The 22,205-nt window shown below is 41.9% G+C and overlaps 1 protein-coding gene across 1 annotated transcript; it reads right to left on the bottom strand.

Moving 5' to 3' along the window:
* Positions 1 to 1,557: 1,557 nt before the first annotated feature.
* Positions 1,558 to 12,191, bottom strand: LOC114586907 (vomeronasal type-2 receptor 26-like). Its single transcript, XM_077920623.1, has 6 exons — positions 12,115 to 12,191; positions 9,429 to 9,720; positions 6,567 to 7,427; positions 5,557 to 5,784; positions 3,209 to 3,335; positions 1,558 to 2,471 (listed from the first exon to the last, which is right to left on the bottom strand). The coding sequence occupies exons 1-6, from the start codon at positions 12,189 to 12,191 to the stop codon at positions 1,558 to 1,560; spliced, it is 2,499 nt and encodes an 832-aa protein (XP_077776749.1).
* Between the last annotated feature and the right edge of the window lie 10,014 nt (positions 12,192 to 22,205).

The raw sequence follows: 22,205 nt of genomic DNA, 5'->3' as shown, positions 1-22,205 counted from the left end.
TCTATAGTTCAACCTCCGAATGGCACTGGGGGTATTAATAACATCTGCTAGTGTAAGTCTGTTATTTGGAATGTGGTCATTGGATATCCCTTAGGATGGAGAGAAAAGTAGCAGCAATTGTGATTAATGATAATTACAGCAGAAATAATCACCTGTTCTGGGTTATACATTCTCAGTGACTTTGGCAAAAAAAGTCAGCAATACATCTCAGTCAAAGCATAGTCTACCAAATATGAGTAAGTGCTATTAATTCAGAAAAGTGGATTAAATTCTTCCTCCCCAAATGCAATTGGAATACTTCAAAGTCCAAAAGAAAACTTCAACTGCTTTGGAGGAATCAGAGTTTTTCCATATGTATTTTCCTACTTCAGAAGTCTGCAGACATTTCTGTCCCATTATGGTATAGATAATTAACATATGTTATTCCAGATTGCCTGATAAGTTTTGGGCCCAGAAAAGAAGGAAGCTGAGAAAATGTTAGAAGGTGCTCCACTTTCTCCCCTTATTCTGCTCTGTGGAGAGAGATCCGAAGACGTGAATTTGGGGGAAGTCCCTCTTTCTAATACCCAGGTTAGATATCTGGGCCACTGAAACTGATCTCAGTTCCCATTTAGGGGTTCATTAGGTAACCTGGTCCCCAACTGTTTACAACACAGAATGAGGGTCCCTATCAGGTGCAATCAACAATAAAACACACATATATTAAAACATACTACAACAAACATATACAAAGGGAAAATGCATAATAATGCAGATGGGGCAACGAACATTAATACTATAGATCAGTTTTGACCATTAGGTCTTGTTCGGCTATGTCCCAATCAGTCCTACAGCTATCCTGTTCTGAACACATCCAGACCAACAAGTAGATGGGACTGGATTTCTAATTATTAATTGGTGAAGCATTTAGTTACATCAGCTCCTGGCATGCAAGTGATATACAACAGCACCATCCAGTAACTAGATGACAGCTCATCCTTGGAGGCCTAAAAAGAGTGCTGTGAAACAGGACTGTATTCTTGTCCCGACTCTCTTTGGCATGTTCTTATCTCTTATGCTCTCATATGAATTCAGCACAACTGAAGACGGTGTGTCCTTTCATTCAAGGCACGATGGGGGGTCTGTACAACCTGACATTTCTCTGCAGCAGGACGCAAGTGTAGCAGGTCCTTATCTGAGAGATGTTGTTTGCAGATGATACAGCCTTGACAACATTCTCCAAGGAAGCTTTACAGAGTCTCATCATCCATTTTGCCCATCAGCCTAACAAAGGCCAACATCCTGGGTCAAGACATCACCAGCACTTCATGCATCAGCATTGATGACCACACACTTGAGGTAGAAGACAATTTTGTCTACCTGGGTTCCAACATATCAGATGACATCTACAAGGTGACAGCAAGCCACATTGTGCGTCCAGGGCAGAAGTGGGAGAAGAGTTGGAATTAGAGAAGGTGCCTACTCAAGTGAGGAAATTATTTGGAAAGATGGATCACTGTTTTCTAATTATATGCTATTGAATCAAACGGGATTTAGTTAGAGCTGAATTTAAAGAGACTAGTTGATTCTTTGATTTTCTCTTCTTATTAACACCTGCCTTCTGTTCAACTCAGGCCTCAGTAAAATGACATAGCATTTGGGGGAAAAGATGCAGCCTAGTAAGCCAGAACCAGATGCCAAGATGGAGAAGATCTCCACAGCCACCATGTATTTGCCCTTGGTGCTCAGGTAGGTTGGAACAAAGGACAACCAAACACTACAAAAGACCAGCATGCTGAAGGTAATAAATTTGGCTTCATTGAAACTGTCGGGCAGTTTTCTAGCTAGGAAAGCCACAATGAAACTGCCAAAGGCCAGTAAACTCATGAAACCCAGGACACAGTAAAACATGACCGTTGATCCTTCATTACATTCCAGTAAAATTTCTGTAGTCATTGAATGCATGTCAAGATCCGGGAATGGGGGAGAGGTTGCCAGCCACACACAACAAATTGCAGATTGAGTAAGGGTGCAGGAAAGAATAATGGAATTGGACAATTTCCCCCCAACCCATGTTCTGTATTTAGACCCTGGTCTTGTGGCCATGAAAGCGAGAGTCACAAGGGTGGTTTTGGCCAAGATGCAAGAAACTACCAATGAGAAGATCATGCCGAAAGCAATTTGTCGAATGAGGCACGTCACCTTCTCAGGTTGGCCAATGAAGAGCAAAGCACAAAAGAAGGAGAGCAGGAGGGAGATGAGGAGAGTGTAGGTGAGGTTCCGGTTGTTGGCTTTGACGATGGGAGTGTCCTGGTGCTCAACAAAGATCCAAAGCACCCAAGCTGTGGTGATAGAAAAGGAGAGGGCAAAAGTGGCCAGACTGATCCCCAAGGGTTCTCCATAGGACAAGAAGGTTATTTTCTTGGGAAGGCATCCATCCTGGGCATTGTTTGGGTAATGATCTTGTGGACATTGAAAACAGTCATCCATGTCTGGAAAACAAAAATAAATTTAGCTTCCAAGGCAAATGACATTGTTCCTTCCTCCTTGCCTGCCTATGAACTTGAGGAGACAGCAGCAGCGGGGAGGAGGTCTATGGGCTTCCTTCTTTCTTGGATCAGGCCCCTGCGGCAATTCTTCCACCAGTCCTGTGCTCACTCCCCAGGCCATCCTGCTGCCCTCTACCAGGTTCCACATATCCACCTCATTCTGACAACTTGAGGTGGGACACTCTCTGCCCTCACTGTCATTTCCCCCAAGCAACCCTCTTCTGGGTGATCTTTGCCCTCCCCCAAGGCTTTGCTAGCACCCTCTTCCATGCCCTCTGTGTATGGCCAATCTGACCCATGGCAATACAGTCATACCTTGGCTCTCAAACAGAATCTATTCCAGAAGTCTGTTCAATTTCCGAAAATGTTCAAAAACCAAGGCACGGCTTCCGATGGGCTGCAGGAGTTTCCTGCACTCATTCGGAAGCCGTGTCAGCCGTGTCAGATGTTTGGGTTCCAAAGAACGTTTGCAAACCGGAACACTCACTTCCAGGTTTGCGGTATCCGGGAGCCAAAACCTTTGAGTCGCAAGGCGTTCGGGATCTGAGGTACGACTGCGTTTAACTGCATACTATCAGCCAAATCCATACAATTTAAGAATCAGGGAAATTAGTTTCTGACGTGCATGTACTGGATCATACCTGATGGAGTCTATAAATACTGTCCAAAACATCTCTTACCTTCCTTGTTGGAAATCTTTCCTTCTGAACATGGGAGACAATCATAGCAGCAAGATGGCTTCCCTTCCTTTTTGGCACGACTATAACCAAAGTGGCAGTTCTGATTGCACAGAGAAGCAGGTCGTGACTGTTTATTTTTAAGAGAGAGGGAGAAGAGAGAGAAGTTAGGTAGTTCATGTCTCACAGGCCCATCCAAGAAACCTGCAGTTTAGAAATCAGTTGGTGTAAAGAAAAATAACAGAAGTTTTGAGTGAGGATTCCTTTTAATGCAACCACCACAATACTGGACAGAGTGTTGGAACCTCTGTCTTTAGAAACCCATAACCATGTTAATTAAAATGTTGTTATTGTTGTTATCAAAATGTTTAGAATAGCACTGAAGATTCAGGATAAAGACATTCTCTTTTAGCAATATTGTTAATGTACTAGGGCTGTGCGAGGACCTCCGGAACCTGATCTGTGGCTCCAGTCTGAAAATCTTACCTGATTTATAGCCTCGTTTGGATCATGATCTGGATTTTACATACCTCCGGAAATCCCTTTGACTTGCATTGTGAAGCAAAATGGACACAAATTTCTTGTTTATTTGACATAGTGCCATGAAGGCTGGGGACACTGTAGTCCCTACAAGGGGATTCACCCCCCCAAATTTCAGGTGGGTCACTCCAGGGGCTTCCATGCTAGTCCCCTTTAAAAATCCATTAAAAATAAAATATTACAAAGACCATGAGTGCTCAATTCTGCAACTTCTCATACTCATGTGTTTGCCCAGTTTCTTACACCAAGTATTTGAGAACCTTTGTGTTTATCTTTTTAAAAACCTGGAGATTAATGGGCAGGCAGCAGCCCACTTGGTAGGATAACAAAAGTCAGGGGTCTTCTGAGGGGCAAATTGTCAGCAAAGAGAAAAAGTAAAATATTCATTGAAGTCGCAGTAGAGACCCTATCATAGCATTGGCTGATTCAGGATAAATACCCAATGCCTATGCCAAAGCCGGCCTAAAACTGTAATCAATAATGTTGTGGCCATTTAGATCACAAGCCATTGTCATTCCATTTTTGCAGCATCTGCACTTCCAAACTCCTCCCACTGGTGACCTCTGGCCCGCTGCACTTGGGTTAAAAAATAAAATGGTGTAACACCACTAGGATGCAGAAAACAAGCTGGGTCCTTAATAGTTTGAGTTCCTCACTTGAAGCTTTATAAATTTATATATTGTAACATCACGAATGGAAATCATTAATTATGTAGCTGTTGACTAACGGATTATTATTATCATAACTGAAATGTAACCAACATTAATTGAGATTATGGAACGCAGTGATATGAGATCGGAAACGCACCCAAACCATTATGGGGGAAGCCACTTTAACTAAAACGTATTAATTGCAAGTTGATTGGCACTTTGATAATTATATTATTTGGGAATGAATTGATAATTGTTATAATTTGGCTATTATTGGGGGTATATTGGAAAACTAATAAAAATTATTTTAAAAAGCAAGCAAGCTGTGTCCTTCTGATATTTTGTTGTGAGAAACTATAAATGCAGCAACAACAGCAACAATGATTAGCAGTGAGAAAATTTTAAAACACAGCTTTTTTTAAAAAAAAAAAGAACACACAGAAGGATAGGACTGGGATTGACTGGGAAAAGATAGAAAATAAACCCCTTCAGTGTCACACTGCCCAGCATGTGATTGGAGAGTGTTGGGTGGGGTCTCCACCTAGGCGTTCTCCTTATTTTCAATTATAATTAACAGTTGCCACATTTCAGAGACATTCTGCTCTTAAAAGGGGCTGCTCTGAGGTACAAAATGGCACAGATTTCTACAAACTGATTTTGGATGTGCTGGTCCACCCTGTAGTGATTTGTAGCTGCTTCAACCCTATCAGGACAGGACACCAATTGGCCTGAATGGGCCTGGTTCTGTTTGGGAGTTGGCTGAATCTGCTGCACAGCCAATCATATCACACCATAGAATTGTTGGAAGGGATCCCAAGGGTCATTTAGTTGAACCCCCATATGTTAGTAAAACAGTAATTAGACAACCTATTCAGTCCTTTTGAATATCAAGAAGGGATAGCCCCAAAGCTTCCTGAATGCTTTCATCAAAATCAATCCTTGTCCCTCTGTCCAATGTGTTGAGCTCTTGTTTGATCCTGATGTATTCCTCATCAATATTGGAATCATTACTTTGGAAGATGATCTAGATTGGTGCTGTGGTCCCAGATCTCCCAGCCACATTTAATTTAACTGTGAGGGAGATCTGTTTTAGGGTTTAACCAGTGAAACATTTATTGACCATTGAGGAAATGAATGGAGAATCCCTGGAGTGGACTTTACCTGGTTGAACCTGTTGGGCCACACAATGGCATCATAATCCAAGCTGAAGCCTTCTTCCGAGGCAACCTGTGTGTCCATTGCTCCAACTTTGACTCTGATAAAGGACTCATTTGGCAACACAACCCAATTGATTATATCAAATCCAGTAATCAATTCCCCATTTTGGTCAAGGGAAACTTTCCCCCCAACACTATTGTTAAAAGAGACTCTTCTCAGAATTTTGTGGAGCTAGATCAGAGGGAGAATAAAAAATGGAATTCATAACGATTTGTTGAACAATTTACATTTACAAGAAGCTGATTACATTTCACATGTGAGGGCTATGGTTCATTGTTCTTTAAAAAACTATGCAGGTGAATCTTTGTCATTTTTGTATCAGGGACTTATTAGAAACTGATTGTGTAACAAATTGAGTAATGATTCATGGAAATGCTCTTTGGAGAGTATTTTTAGCACTAGGAAAATGATATGAAATCTTAAATTCAATCTGTCCACTGAGATCACAGCACTCAAAACAGTTAAATATCAGAGGATATACAAAGAAAGTGGGAATGATATGAATTGTTTTTAAAAAGAAACCAGAGCACTCCATGTCTTAGCAGTGATATGCATTTATTATAATATTTTTTATCCCACCTGCACAACTCTCAAAGCAGTTAACACCATAGGGTGCAAAATAACATAAAATGACATAAAACAATTTCTAGATACTCACAGATATAGTAAACTTTTTTAGTTTAGGGTTGCCATATTTCAAGCCATTAAAATCCGGACAGAACAATTGTTTTGGGAGCAAAGTTGTTGAGCTTTTTTGGCAAAATTGCAGGGGGAAAACTACCATTTTTGAGCTATTTTTATGGAGAATCAGCAAAAACGGCACTGCTGACATTGGACCGATTACTTAGACATTTGACCAATTTCTGCCCAGACACTGCTGCTGGCTGCAGTATTCTGTATATGTCAGGGAAAATCTGGACATATGGCAACCCTATGTTGGACTCTCTCATTACCTGCCAGGAGTGTAGACTTAGGAAATCCCATTTCTCTTCTTCTGCCATTGCTCTGTATTTTATTGTGTGGTGATGCATAGCATTCAGAGCATGTGCAAGAGCATATAGAGCATTGTAGATGGCATAGCTGTGGCTACTTGTCTTCATTTCAAAAACAGATGCAGGAAGGTCCTCCAGCTTCTCCTCCCCAGTGCAACATTTGTTGTGTGCTTTCTCTAGAGATGGATGAGGGAAAACACATTCAAATGCTGCTTCCCAGAAGTCTCTGATAAAGCCATCTTCAACTTCCAAGTTAGGATTTCTCATCTGAAGAAATTTCTGGAATCCAGGAATCTCCTTTGAGTGGACTGCAAAGGATAGAGCTCCATGGAAGACTTGTACGTCCAAATATTTCACAAATGAACACGAAGCGAAATCCATCTGGGCTGTCATAACCCAGACCTTTGTCTTGGATTGCATTGGTATATCATCTGTTCCTTGAAGCTTGAGCATGGCCCGCATTACCATCATGGTATGAATTTCACCATTCACAAGCACAACATTGGCAGTGCTTTCCATAATAATATCCAATGCTTTTGAATATTCCTCAAGTGTTTCATAAAACTCACTGGAAAATGTTAGTTTAGGAAATGTTTCTTGAAAAGCAACGCAAATGCCTCTCTCGGCAAACATGGGAAGAACATTTTGTACAAACATCTCTCCAGTGTCATCTTCGAGAAATAACACCCCAATCCATATCCATCTGAAATGCAGTAGGAGCTGGAGAATCCCCTTATATTGATGAGACCCCTTTGGGAACATCTGATGGAGAAAAGCTCCTTGGATGTTGCTATTTGTCACAGGAGAAGAGCCGTAGATGAGCTAAAGAGAATAATTTTTAAAAGAGGGAAGTGTCACAACATTAAGATATCAGGTTTCAACAAAACTAAATATTTTGGGGCTTTTTTCCTTTGATTAACGTTTATGGACAAGAAGGTCCCCTGCCCCCCAAAAATAATTCCATTAGGTTAATAGAATTAGAAGGGAGTGGTTTTGGAAAAGTATTGATTTAAGTGACTTTTAGTTATACAAGGCAGGTGGGTGTATATATATCAATTCATAGAAAACATCAAGGAATTTTACAAAAACTGGACATAATAACTATACCATAAAAACCCTACAAAAAAAGAGTTAACATCAGAAATCAGGCAACTATGGTAGAAAGATGGACTCTTCATTGCCTACATAAAACTGATGGTATATAAAACTTTTCAGCAGACATTTACAAGTTGAAGCAGAAGACACCTGCGGAGTCCCTGTTGACTTCTGTGGAGAATGTGGCAAAAATTTTGAGTGACGCCATGAAATTACGCCCCTATAGATCTTTAGAGCCGTCTTTGCTTCTCACGATGTCTGGATGGTTTTATCCCAAAGTACCTCCTACTATGTTTTGTTACCTGTGTTGTGTTCGGATCCATATATACGATGCACTCTTTTTATGCCAATAAAGGAGATTGGGTTGAATTGAATTGAGTCAATACTGTGCAAATCGCTAAAAGCTTGGTTTCTTGTGGTAGTCAAATGAGCCTTGTCAACTCATGGAATGACAAGAGATGCTCCTGCATATGATCTTAGTGATTGAGCTGGGATATAAGGGTTCAGGCAGTCCTTGAGGTACCCTGGACATAAGCTTTGTAAATTTGGGCGATGTATATATGCAGTTGGGATGCCAGGAATAGAACAGTGAGTAGAACAAGAAAGAAAGTATGTTAGAAAGATATGGGAACAGGAGAGAGAGAGAGAGAGAGAGAGAGAGAGAGAGAGAGAGAGGGAGGGAGAGAGGCAGAGAGAGAGAGAGAGAGAGAGGCAGAGAGAGAGAGAGAGGGAGAGAGAGAGAGAGAGAGAGAGAGAGAGAGAGAGAGAGGGAGGGAGGGAGAGAGGCAGAGAGAGAGAGAGAGAGAGAGAGAGGCAGAGAGAGAGAGAGAGGGAGAGAGAGAGAGAGAGAGAGAGAGAGAGAGAGGGAGAGAGGCAGAGAGGGAGAGAGAGAGAGAGGGGGAGAGAGAGAGGAGAGAGAGAGAGAGAGAGAGAGAGAGAGAGAGAGAGGGAGAGAGAGAGAGAGAGGGAGAGAGAGAGAGAGAGAGAGAGAGAGAGAGAGAGAGAGAGAGAGAGGGAGAGAGGCAGAGAGGGAGAGAGAGAGAGAGGGGGAGAGAGAGAGGGAGAGAGAGAGAGAGAGAGAGAGAGAGAGAGAGGGAGAGAGAGAGAGAGAGGGAGAGAGAGAGGGAGAGAGAGAGAGAGAGGGAGAGAGAGAGGGAGAGGGAGAGAGAGAGAGAGAGAGAGAGAGAGAGGGAGAGAGAGAGAGAGAGAGGGAGAGAGAGAGAGAGGGAGAGAGGGAGAGAGAGAGAGAGGCAGAGAGAGAGAACTAGGTGAAACAAATTTAAGGTCAACTAGTGTGCTGATTTAAAGGAAATTATGTCATACGGATTGGCCAGTAACGGTTGATTGATTGAATACTGTGTTAAGGTGATAAAAAAGCGTTTTCCATTTCAAACAATGCAGATCATGGATTATGTTTCTAAAGCCTTAAGAAAGAAAGTCATTCCCTGTGCAGGCAATGACTTTTTAACTGGCATTGGCAAATCTTTCTAATTGGCATTTATGGATATTATGTTTAGAGAGGAAATGCTTATCTCCACTGTAGCACTCAGTTCTTCCCGTACTAGTACTGGTTGCTTTGTAACTTTATTCTACTGATTCAATTAACATTAGCAAATGTGATTTTTGTAAACCTTTGCATGAAATCAAAACACAAACCTCCCTCAGCAAACAGGGTGAGAATGTTTTGGACAAATCTCTCACCAGCAAATGTCTATACACTTAACTTACTTGTGGCATCTTGTACATGGACAGGACAGCTGACATGTAGAGACATAAGTCGGAGTTTGGTCCCCCAACGGCTGCTACTGGAGTGCTCTCACCATCACACTTGTAGTTGGGGGTGAGTCTGCCCCGTCCAGAGAGGAGTTCCACTGAGGCATGATAGGTCCAGCCTGCGGTGAAATGGCTGTTATATATGTGGCAGCCCAGTGTGACATTGGGTAAGATATAGGGGTTTTCATTGATCTCCTCTACAGCAAATACAAAGGCCATAATGTGCTGGTAGAGTTGTGTCACTGACCTGGAAATGAGATTCATATATAAAAATGCACAGAACTAAATTAAACCAGAGGTGAATGAAATTGATGGCAGCTTTTGACAACAAAGAACTGGCAAGACTGAGAGATGAAACTATGGCAAAGCTACAAGGAGCAACTGATGAGCTGGAAGAACTCACTTGATGAATTGGGAGAATACAGGCATATGGAGAACTGAAGCAACTCAGTGATAGAGCTGGGATTCTGGGAAACATAAATGAGGTTATAAATGGAGACATGGAGAGATTTCTGGGCATCTGTGGAATGGAGAGAGAAAGAGCTCTCCCTACGACTCGGTGTGATCCCAGGTTACAAAGCTACTAAATCCTGGGCACGCTTTGTGAAAAAAGAATGGAAGAAATGCAAATGGAAACGTAAATGGGATCAGGCTGGAAAAACATAGCAAATACTACAAGAAGTGGAAATTGAAGGTAAAGAACTGAGTGTGGACCAATGTATATTGAATATTGTCTCAATGTATGTTCACAGATGTGATACTCTTATACATACAGAGAGGGAAAGATTTATCGTTATTTAATATGGAGGTATGCTTGCTGAAATTGTTGGAGGCAAAGCTGGTATGTTTAGCTACTGAAAAACTATTGCTGACTTTTAACAATACTATAAATTGGGAACCGTTTCTGGACTTGTTTGAAATTGAAGGTGAACACACAATAACTGGATTTCAAGATCGGAAAAATACTGGATCATGGAAAGGAGAATACTTGGATGTTGTGATGTTCTGAATCATTCTTTTTATGTAACTGACAGACAGAATCTGAAGCCCTTTCATTTTTTCCTGTTTTTCTTTCTTTTCTTCTCTCCTTTCTTTTTCTATAAAGATATCTAGCTGTCTCAAAAAGATCAAAGGCTTCAGGGTATAAGAAAGGAGATTCTGACTAAACATCAGGAAGAGATTCCTGATGGTAAAAACTCTTCAACAGGGTAACCGACTCCCTTGGAAGGTTGTGGACTCACCTACATTGGTAGTTTTTAAGCAGAATTTGGATGGCCATCTGTCATGGATGCTTTAGTTGAGATTCCTTCCAACTCAACAATTTTATGATTCTATTAATATATGCACCCCGTGTAGGAGAATGTTTGGTAACATTGGCAGACAAATATGGATGTGTTGTTCCCATGAGCAGGAGGACATATGCATTCACATCACTCAACTATACATAGCAATACTTTAGTTACTACTGAATTCTGGAAAACTCAAAAAATAGAATGTGCTTTTCTTATATTAATTGCAATTTATTTTGAGTTAAATCCTGAGATATTTTGTAATTAAGGTTATGCATTTGGAAATTTCACATATTCATCACACATTTACATGTGTCTCAGAGTCATGCTTCCCACAGCAATGTGCATGTATTTTTCTAGGGCAGAAACTTAATATACCATTGTTGTTGCTACTAATATTATTACTTTTGTTACTACAAGTCCTAATCCCATTACTGTTGCTGTTGCTGCTGCTTGTACAAATGATAAGATCAGGGGGGAGATTTTTAAAATGAGTTGAGGACATCGTAGTGCTCATTATTCTAAGGATAACCTAAAACTCACTATTTGAAAGTGATGAACCATTCCTTTCAGCATAGGTGACCGATAAACAATAAATGAATCCAAAACTGAAAATGGCAAATATGGCGGGGAGGGGAGTCTCTACACAAATAATGTGGAAAGTACTAAAAGCTGTTGATTTCAAAACAGAAATAGTTTAAAAGAGCTACTCACAATTGTGTATTTGCTCACTACGAACAGACACTGTTTATAGTTACCAATATTGATTGAGCAAATTTACCCTCAACCATAAACACTGGAACTGTTAAAAGGGGGGAAATGGTGCATAATGATGAAATAATACAGTTAAAGCTATAGTTTTCCCTGTAGTGATGTATGGAAGTGAGAGCTGGACCATAAAGAAGGCTGATCGCCGAAGAATGGATGCTTTTGAATTCTGGTGCTGGAGGAGACTCTTGAGAGTCCCATGGACTGCAAGAAGATCAAACCTATCCATTCTGAAGGAAACCAGCCCTGAGTGCTCACTGGAAGGACAGATCCCGAAGCTGAGGCTACAAGACTTTGGCCACCTCATGAGAAGACTCCCTGGAAAAGACCCTGATGTTGGGAAAGATGGAGGGCACAAGGAGAAGGGGATGGCGGAGGACGAGATGGTGGGACAGTGTTCTCGAAGCTACCAGCATGAGTTTAACCAAACTGCGGGAGGCAGTGGACGACAGGAATGCCTGGTGTGCTCTGGTCCAGGGGTCACGAAGAGGTGGACACAACTAAATGACTAAACAACAATATCACAAATGTGGAATATTTTGATTACAGGTGTATAATATGGTTAGCAAAGTACATCTCCTTACACATTGTCATCAAAGAGTTCAGCAGATGGGGGCTCCTCGAAGGTTGTTATACTTGAAGCTATATAAAGCTGTGACATAACGCCAGCAATGATGAGGTCTCCAGACTGATAATATTGGTGAAGAATAGGAAGAGGGTCCCAGATGCAACATTGAGGAATAAGAACCTTGCATGCAACTGGTAGCAGCAGCAATAGTAACAAGTTTGCAAATAGTGCTATCTTGAAGGGGAAAATCTTAATTTCTTCCCATACTGTCATTTGACTGTCCCTGAATGACAACATCTGAGCAGAATAGCCACACATGTAGCTGACGCAAAGCCGGAATTACACGATGTAAAAAAACCAGTAATCAGACCGACAGAGCCCTGACTCTCAGTAACACAGATTGTGAATGACATTGGGGATATTAATAACACCCAGCAGTCTTGGTTCATAATTCTGCATTTGTCCACTGGAATTCCCTAGCAGCAATGAGAAGAAGTAGACGTAATTATGATTAATTTTGTAATTACAGGACAGACCATAATCTGCCCTGGCTTTTAAGTTTTTTGTCACATTGCAAGAAAAAAACATGTTTTTCATATCTCACCAAAGTCTTAACTGGCGCTCCTGAATGGGCGATCAAGAAAGTTATAATGAGAAACAGTGGAAACAACTGTGGAAATTGGGACCACACACATACACACAAGTTCTACAAATGGATAACCATTTTCTAATAAACCTATTTATTGATGTTGTATATAACCTTGAATAAATTCTAACAGGGCCATCTTTTCAAAACTTGAATACATCCATAATCCAAATTAAATATCCAATGTATAAGAGTTATCATATGTATTTCCCAATAAGAGCTTCAATCAATTAAAATACATCTTAAAATCAGATTAAGATCAAAGTAAAATCAGATGGCAGCCCTCCGGCCCAACTATTTATGCTGGTCTTATATGGGCTGCTTGGAAGAGCTAGGGAGGCCGCCTACATGCAGGGTCTTATAGAAGGTCCTTATAAAGGAGGGGGAGTCAGACTGGGCCCCAACCAAAGGCATGGCAGAGCAGCTCCATCTTGAAGGCCCTGCAGAAAGATGTCAAATCCTGCAGGGCTCTGGTCTCTTGCGACAGAGTGTTCCACAATGCTGGGGCCAGGGGCTGCTGAGAATAGTAATAAATGCCTTGGAATTTTATGAAAGAAATATCAATAAACCATTTGCAATGTTCTTTTGGGACCCAGAAAAGGCTTTTGATAATATATCTTGGGTCCTCTTAAGAAAAGTAATCGAAATCATGGCATTTGGAGAAAACAGGAAGAGCTATTACTGCCATATGTTCAGAACAATACGCAAATTTAATAGTAAATTGGATACTTTCAGAGAAATGCAGTTATGAAAGGTGCAATATAAGGTTGCCTACTTTCACCACTATTGCTTATTTTGGTTGTAGAGACCTTATGAAGTCAAACTTTGGTTGCCAAATGCCTCCATTTTGGAATGTTTTGGCTCCCAAACGCCGAAAACTCAGAATTAAGCCTTCCGGTTTTTGAACGTTTATCAGAAGCCAAACGTCTGGTGTGACTTCCGCTTGAGTGCAGGAATCTCCTGCAGCCAGTTGGAAGCTGTGCCTTGGTTGTCGAAGATTTCGGAAGCTGAACAGGCTCCTGGAATGGATTACATTCAGCAACCAATGTTTTACTGTAACGATAATAGTCTTTTAACCTTTCAATGATAATATATAATTATAAAATTGTTTATGTATGCAACAACTGCAGCAAGGATTGGAAAAATAAGTAGCATAACAGATCTGAAAGACACATTTTGCTGGGTTTATGCTTTATGTAGAATGCTAAATGGGAGGAGTTCTGGAATCCCTGACGTCACAAGGGAGGTGGTTCTTAGCCAGTGGGAGGATGTAGCACCCTTAAGAAGAAATTAGAGAAGAGATTGGTATATGACAGCACCAGGGTATCCAAACAGAAAAAGGTCTGGAGGGTGGAAAACATTCATTATGAGCGGTGATATTTCTAGGGTCCTATTCCAGGGCCAAAAGGTCACAAAGAGGGGAAATGATCAGGAGGTTTATGAAACAACAGATCGTTTTTCACTTTGAAATACTAGAACTCAGGTTCATCCAATGAAACTGAGTAGTGGTACATTCTAGGGCTGTCTACAGGTGCTCTCTTGCCAGTGCCCCCTAATGGCTATTTGGCCAATGGCAACCACCAAACAATCAAGGTCTCCCCGTCTCCTTCAGTTGCTGGCCCTTATATAGTCCATAGCTTAGGTCTCATGCCACGATGGCAACAGATGTAATTCATGACGTAATTACATTCCCATCCTTTGATGTAATTATGTTCCCATCCTGTGTGCCCCTCATCCCACCCCCAAAGTTGTGGGAAAGGTGCTGACTGCGGGAGGCCCAGCAGGCCTCAGGCCGCACCACCCGCGCGGCCCCAAACCAGCCCTGATGCCAGGAAGGAGGTGCCAGCCACGGTAAGGCCTTAAACCAACCCCACCATGGTCCCAATCCCCTGCCTGGTCCCAGATCATGATCAGAAAATACAAGTCTTTGGCAATCCCATTTGCTATCTCAGATGGCTTCAAAATGGAATTAGACAGCAGCCCTCTTCGTTTCTTCTTTAAGCCACAGCATCAGCTGTCAGGCTGGGTCTTTGCAAACAGAAAACAAAATGCCACACCTGGAGAGCCTGTGTAACAGCTTCCCCTCTGCTTCTTTTCCAGTTCCAACTCATGGTCTCCAAAGTCTTGCTAGATTCAATTGGATTTATATGCATCTCACTGAGACTGGATCTTGTACTCCATCTTTTCTGATGATCAGGAGGTAGTTCTATAATTAAATGTATATACCTTCCATCAAGGGTGGGGAACATGTGACCCTCCAGATGTTATTGGTCTACAATGCCCATCACCCTCAACTATTGACCATGATGCCTGTGATGGAGGGCATTGGCAGCCAGGAACATCTGAAGACCTCATAGATCCCACACAATCTGTCAAATGGTGAACATCTTACTGGAGTTCTGTAAACTAGATGTCCAGGAGTTTAGAGAGGGATAGGATGCAAAATATGAATGTGCTATATTACCTGAAGGGACGCAGGTGGCGCTGTGGGTAGGTCGCCTCAGCGCCTAGGGCTTGCCGATCAAAAGGTCGGTGGTTCGAATCCCCGCGGCGGGGGGCGCTCCCGTTGCTCGGTCCCAGCGCCTGCCAACCTAGCAGTTCGAAAGCACCCCTGGGTGCAAGTAGATAAATAGGGACTGCTTACTAGCGGGAAGGTAAATGGCGTTTCCGTGTGCTGCGCTGGCTCTCCAGATGCAGCTTGTCACGCTGGCCACGTGACCCGGAAGTGTCTCCGGACAGCGCTGGTCCCCGGCCTCTTGAGTGAGATGGGCGCACAACCCCAGAGTCTGTCAAGGCTGGCCCGTACGGGCAGGGGTACCTTTACCTTTACCTTTATATTACCTGAAACAATTTTCAAAAATGCCTTGGAATCCATTTAGAACATCTCTTTTGGTTTAAAACTGAGGGATCCTCGACTTCCGGGTTGGCGCCATCGCCGAATGGCGGATTCCCTCCGAGCTCCGGAGGGAATCTGCTCAACAGGGGTTGGGTTCTGCCGCGCCGGCGATGCGGGGACCCTCAAAAACCACGGGCGCGGATGCCCGTGGACCTGGTGACTCGGCGGGCACCGTTTGCGCCCTCCCGACCCGCGAAGGAGCCTTTTTAAAGGCTACGGAGCGGAGGACGGGGAGCGGCGCGGTGCTGTGAGTCTACTGCTTCCCCTGCCGAGTGAAGCTGCATGCCATTCGATGGAGAGCGCTGACTTCTTCTTCTGAAAATCTGGACTTAAAACTAAGAACAACAACCCGTGAGTAATTTGGAAATTGGACTCAAAACTTTTCTTTTCTGGATTCGGTATGAGTGGGGGGAGGTGCAAAGAGGAAGTCCGTCTCCCCCCCCCCCCATTGTAAACATTTTAAAGCAAGGATTTGACAACTAAGGTCGGGAGAATAGTCTTTTTCTTTTTGGATAAAAGTTATTAATTCCACGGATTGAAAGTATAAGTAACTGTGCTGGAGGATAAGAGTTAACTTTCTGATTAAAGTGCCACCCCTCTCGGGACCGGGAGCGATCCGCGAGAGGAGCCTGCTGAGGAGACACAGAAGATTTTGACAGCTGTCAAATTAGCTGTCAAAGTCAGAAAAAAATAGAAAACTTTACTTTTGATGTTTTTGCCGGTTATATTAGATACAATATAGCTACAAGTTGCTGAAAATAAAGAAGGACTGAAACAAATTAACTTGACTTTTGGATTGGAAGTGAAAGGAATACTAAATAACCAGAATCCCTCTAGAGGGGGTTCAGGGACATTACAAGAATGGAAATAGGCCAGAAAATACTGGCTGACCTGGATGAGGTTGCTTTTCTCATGGGAAAGTTGCGAAGGATGTATGAGCAAGGTCATGTTTTGTCTACAAAATTTGAAGTCATAAATTTGAAGTCAACAACAAATGTATCTACTGAATTGGAAGAGGACTTGATGTACAAAACCCAGGCAGCTGAACAAGAAAAAGAGGAAGAGATATATGCTGATCAGGAGGAGCAGAAAGGAGGGGCTGCAATGCTGCAGAAGGCAAATGAGAGCTGGAGGCCTGTCAAGATGGATACAAAAGAAAATAAGGACTGGAAGAGGAAAACTTGGTTTGAACTTAGAAATGAGGAATGGAAAGATCTCCTTTTGTGGGGATCTGAAGATCTATGGACTTTAAGTTTGATCAAGGTGGAAGCTGGAGCTCTTGGGATATTTGGACTTAAAAGGATCAAGAAACAAGATTTGAGCCCCACTTTTGAACATGGAGGTCTGGCTGGAAGGAACATGGACATTATAGAGAGAGTGCCCCTCCGAGACTTGGCGTTAATTATAAGGGACTTTCAAAGAAACCGGCAGAGAGGGACTGAGAGAGACTTAAGGGCCTCGGACGTGAGGTTGCCAGGCTGATAGTAGATGGACTAATGGACAATGGTTCTGGGATCGAAACCGGGGAAGGGAGGGTGGGGTTTGGAAATCCAAAGGGTGTTTGATTCTTTTTACTCTGTTTTTTTAATTTTGTGTTGTTATTAGTATAAGAATGGGGAATTCGTGGAAGGGAAACTGGGTCGACCTTAGAAAAAGTTCTCAAGTGTAAAGGATTGAGGTATATAAGTTAAAAGTTGATATATAAATTGAATTAACTATGATAACAAATTAAGGTTAAAAATATAATATAATATAATAAATATAATAACAAATTAAGGTTAAGAATTTAGGGATAAGAACTTGTTGGATAAATATTTGGACATGGAATACAAGAAGGGGAGGTGAGGGGAAGTCGCGGGAAAAAAGTGACTGAAAATGGGATTGTAAAGGATGAACTCTTTTTTATTCTTTTTTCTTTTTTCTTTTTTGTTCTTTTTCTTTTTGTTTTTTTGTATTATTTGAAACTCTAATAAAATATTATTTTTTTAAAAAAAGATCTGCTGAATTGTGAAGTTCTGAGACCTTAGAGAGCAATTCTTTCTAATAGTGTGAGCTGTTTCATAAGGGGACAGGTGGTCTTGCATATTAGTAGAACTCCCTTCATTAAAAGTTTCTATGCAGATGATGGATAGCCTGCTTTTGGGGGGGGTGAAAACACCACAGTATCCACTGTCCCTCATTCCAAGGAAGGAATCTGGAACCCCTGGAATCTCGCACTGCTCAGAGTTTGGGGTGGAATGCAGCAGAGGAGAGGGGTGTGTGCCTTGATGCAATTGAATGGTTGTGTGGTAGTCACAGCCAACAGAGGTTTGCCTATGGTTCAGGTGCTCCATCAGGGTTAAAAAATAAAGGTTAATCCATCAGTGACTTGTTGCAATAAAGGGAGATGCAAACTTGTATGCCTCAACAGAACTTCAACCAAGTGCATAAAGGGGCTGTTTGATTCATATCACATGATCAAATGGAAGAGTTTTTCTTTCCCCCCTAATTTTCTAATTCTCAACATTAAGAAGATCTGCCTAGTGTACATATATATAAACTAAACTAATTGATGATTTGTATAGATTCAGAAAATGGTCTGTGTAACACTGAGAATGAAACTTAGTTTATGTACATAACACCTGAAAATAAAATGACATCAATATCACACGAAAAGGGAAATAAGTCTCTTAAGAGAGAGAAAAAACAGGGAAACTAAAAAGCAGTTTAAAGTTCCTAAATTTGCAAAAAGCCTTCATAACTTGATATGTGGATGATATTGCATGGCACCAAAATTAAATGAAATCCTCTGAAATGTGAAACTGGTGGTGCAAAATTATTACATACCTTATATTTTGGTTATGTCCAAATATTAAGATATACGGGCATCTAAACTTGCTAGAATTAAATAATACAGCAGGCTACAATCTTTCTAGGAATTCATTGATACAATATTTCCCTACCCTAATCATAGCTGACTTAATGGAAACTTCACCCATTCACTAACAGCAGCTCAAATAGCATTTTCTGATCTGAAAATGATAATTATAAACATTGGAATGCAATGAGATTGTGTTGGGCTTGATATTCTGATTATTTGTTTCTTCTAATCAGCTGCCCCCTGGTGTTCAGCTGAGGCCTCAGTAAAATAATATAGCATTTGGGGAAAAAGATGCACCCCAGTAATCCAAAGCTGGAGGCCAAGATGGAGAAGACCTCCACAACCACCATGAATTTCCCTTTTGTGCTCATGTATGTTGGTACAAAGGACAACCAAACACTACAAAAGACCAACATGCTAAAGGTGATAAACTTGGCTTCATTGAAGCTGTCAGGCAACCTCCTAGCTAGAAAAGCCACAACAAAGCTGACAATGGCCAGGAGGCCCATGTAGCCTAGGATACCATAAAACATAAGGTCTGACCCCTCATTGCAGAACAGTACAATTTCTTTGAGCATTGTGTGTGTGTCCAAATCTGGGAATGGGGGAGAGGTTGCCAGCCACACTGTGCATATGGTGGCTTGAATTAGAGAGCAGGAAAGAGCAAGAGAATTGGACAATGGTTTCCCCACCCATCTTCTCATTTTGGAGCCTGGCTTGGTGGCCATGAAAGCCAGAACCACAATGGTGGTTTTGGCCAATATGCAAGAAACTGCCACTGAGAAGATCGTGCCAAAGGCAGTTTGCCGAAGGAGGCATGTGAGCTCTACAGGCTGGCCAATGAAGAGCAAAACACAAAGGAAGGAGAGCAGGAGGGAGATGAGGAGAGTGTAGGTGAGCTTCTGGTTGTTGGCTTTGACGATGGGAGTGTCGTTGTTCTTCACAAAGATTCCAAGCACCAAAGCAGTGAGGAAAGAAAAAGAGAGAGCCAAGGTAGCCAAACATATCCCCAGAGCTTCTCCATAAGACAAGAAGGTTTTTTGTTTTGGAAGGCATCCATCCTGGTCCTTGTTTGGATGCTGGTCTGCAGGGCATTCAAAACATTCATCCATGTCTGAAAAGGAAAAAACAGATATTTGTACATGGAAGCCCCATCTCTTGTGCTTGGCAGATATCATGCACAAGTTTCGAAAGGCCTTGAATTATGACTCCTAGGTCAGTTGTATAGGACAAGTCTTTATGTTCAGAAGAAGTCATTTTCAGCTATGATCCCCAAGCAATGTTCATCTTAAGGTCAATGGGAAGAAGTTTCCCTCAGGTACAGCAATGAAGATCAGTCTCCAGCGCCTACCACCTGGCTTTCTGATTTCCAGCTGTGGACAGTGGTACCCTAACAACTCTAGTCCTTGCCACTGTAACCTCAAAACTGGCTGGTTGCAATTCTTTCTGTGTGGCAGTTCTTTGGTCTGGTTTGGAAGCCCCAGCTGGTGTCAAATGTAGTGGTTAAACATTTAATGGGACACCATTAAATTATTTGTACTGGTTGGCAATGTACTACCAAGCTAGGTTCAAGGACCTTTTAATATTTTACAAAGCCCTCAACCCCTCCGGTCTAGGCTTTATCCACTCCTTTAGTAGCCGGTTGGTCACAGTGGGTCTCCAAATCTTCCAGAGGTTGCCCCCTCACCCACAATGGGAGTCAGTAACCTCCAGAGACACAAAATAAGCATTTTTCACAGCCCACACAGCCACATAGTAGGATGATTACGTTCACTAATAAGCGTTTCATTGGTTTCGGAGCAAGACTTGCACTAATTGTGTTCTATTCTTCTTCCAGCTTGTTTCATAGTCTGCAGCTCCTCAGAATCCCAAGGGGGTCCTCAGGCGCCACACTTGTAACCCAAGGACAGTTTTCCATGGTAATAAATCAGACCACACCTGATTTCACACCAATTTTAAGCAGGAATGTGTTTCTTTGTCCACAGAATGCAAGCAATTGTTTCTGCCAACCCTGCTACTATTATTATGAATTCCAAGTCTGAGCGATTAATGATTCCTGACGTATCTGATAAAAACCAAAGCTGAACTCTAGAAACCCAGAGACTTCCATTTAAAATGACCAGAACGCCTTAACAGAGTAAATGTAATTTCTGCTATGCATATTGCCATGTGATAAAGTTGAAATGGCTAAATTCTAAATCTGGAACATATTTATAGGCAAAAATTCCAAAGCAAAGGTTGACACAGCTTGAAGAAAGCATTTTGAGATATCATATCTTCTCCAACCCCTTACAAAGTACTAAAAAGGAGAAGATTAGTGGAAATCACCACCACAGTTCATTATCACCATGCAGAAAATGCGTAAATATACTCATAACACATAGAATCATAGAAACTTAGAGCTGGAAGGGACCCAAGAGTCATCTAGTCAACCCCCACATGCAATTACTTACAAAGTATGATCGAAAAGTTCGGGAGAGGGAGGGTTCTTGAAGGTCAATATACCCGAAGCTATATAGATTTGCGACATAATGCCAGCAATGATGACGTCTCCAGACTGATAATATTGGTGAAGAATTGGAAGTGGGTCCCTGAGAGCACATTGATGAATTGGAGGCTTGCACACATAGGAGGCAGCAACACTGATATTAATACTGGGTATAGCACCATCCTGAATGTACGGTTTTACGAAACTATTAACCTCTTTGCACATTATCAACAGAGCATTCCTGATTAGGAAATTCTCACTGGAACATCCATGCAAATTTGGTCTGTTCAGTGCAAAGAAATCAGTGATCAGTCTGAGAGTGCCTTGAGTCTAGCAGCCTTGAATGGCACAGGGACTATTCATGGCATCTTCTAGCCTTGGTTCCCAGTTTGTATGTGGCTGCTGTATGATTCCCCTGGGATGGAGAGAAGAAGCCAAAGTGGCTATGATTAACTTGATAATCAGAGGAGAGATAATTACCAGTTTTGAGTTGTAGGTTTTCTATCAGATCGCAACAGAAAATCACGTTTCCCTTATCGTAGTCAAAGTATCACCTAGAGGTGCAAAATTTCGAACAAGGCATATCTATCCCTGTGGAGGCAAAAAGTCATGGACAATAACGTTGATGCAAAAGCATTCTAAAGACATGAAAGCTCTGATGGGTGAACAGGACACATTTGATGCTATGGATCTGTTGTAACTCTTCATGTCTCACTGGAATGGCAAGAAATGCCAGATCTTTGCAGTGTAAGGAGTAATTGATCAGACTGAGAGAATATCCGGTGTCAGCCCAAGCTTGAATATATCAGGGGATATTAACAGCTTCATTGAGTCTTTGTTCATCGTTGGCATGTGGCTACTTGAATTTTCCTGGGATTTGGAGAAGAATCAGTTATTTCTATGAACTTGGTGATAATCGTAGGAGAAATAATTTCCCTCAGTAACATTGCACACAAAAATATGTTTAGTACATCACTGACATTGCCCCCACACCCAAAAGAAGACTTGGAGATATAAGTGGAGTAAAATGTTTATTTGTTAAAATATAAAAAGTCAGAGGAATGGTGAATAAAACTCAAAACAATTTGCTCATCAAAGTATGGACGAAATCTTTACTAAATCTAATAGGGACACATCCCTCTATCCCTCTGGGCTTGTCACACAGCCTCAAGCTGTGGCTCACCACCTAAGGATAGGGAGGAAATGATTCCCTCCTT

The sequence above is a fragment of the Podarcis muralis genome, chromosome 16 (genome assembly GCF_964188315.1).
Source record: "Podarcis muralis chromosome 16, rPodMur119.hap1.1, whole genome shotgun sequence".
Taxonomy (NCBI): domain Eukaryota; kingdom Metazoa; phylum Chordata; class Lepidosauria; order Squamata; family Lacertidae; genus Podarcis; species Podarcis muralis.
Note: the sequence above shows the minus strand (reverse complement) of the source record. Positions and strands in the feature narration are given on the sequence as shown.

What these genes read in the sequence shown, in the direction of transcription:
- LOC114586907 (XM_077920623.1), bottom strand. Translation starts at nt 12,191, where the DNA reads ATGTCACAGCTTTATATAGCTTCAAGTATAACAACCTTCGAGGAGCCC. An exon ending in CCATGTACAAGATGCCACAA is followed by an intron (nt 7,428 to 9,428) that starts GTAAGTTAAGTG and finishes TATTCTCTTTAG; the next exon opens with CTCATCTACGGCTCTTCTCC. An exon ending in TAAGTCTACACTCCTGGCAG is followed by an intron (nt 5,785 to 6,566) that starts GTAATGAGAGAG and finishes CCTCTGATCTAG; the next exon opens with CTCCACAAAATTCTGAGAAG.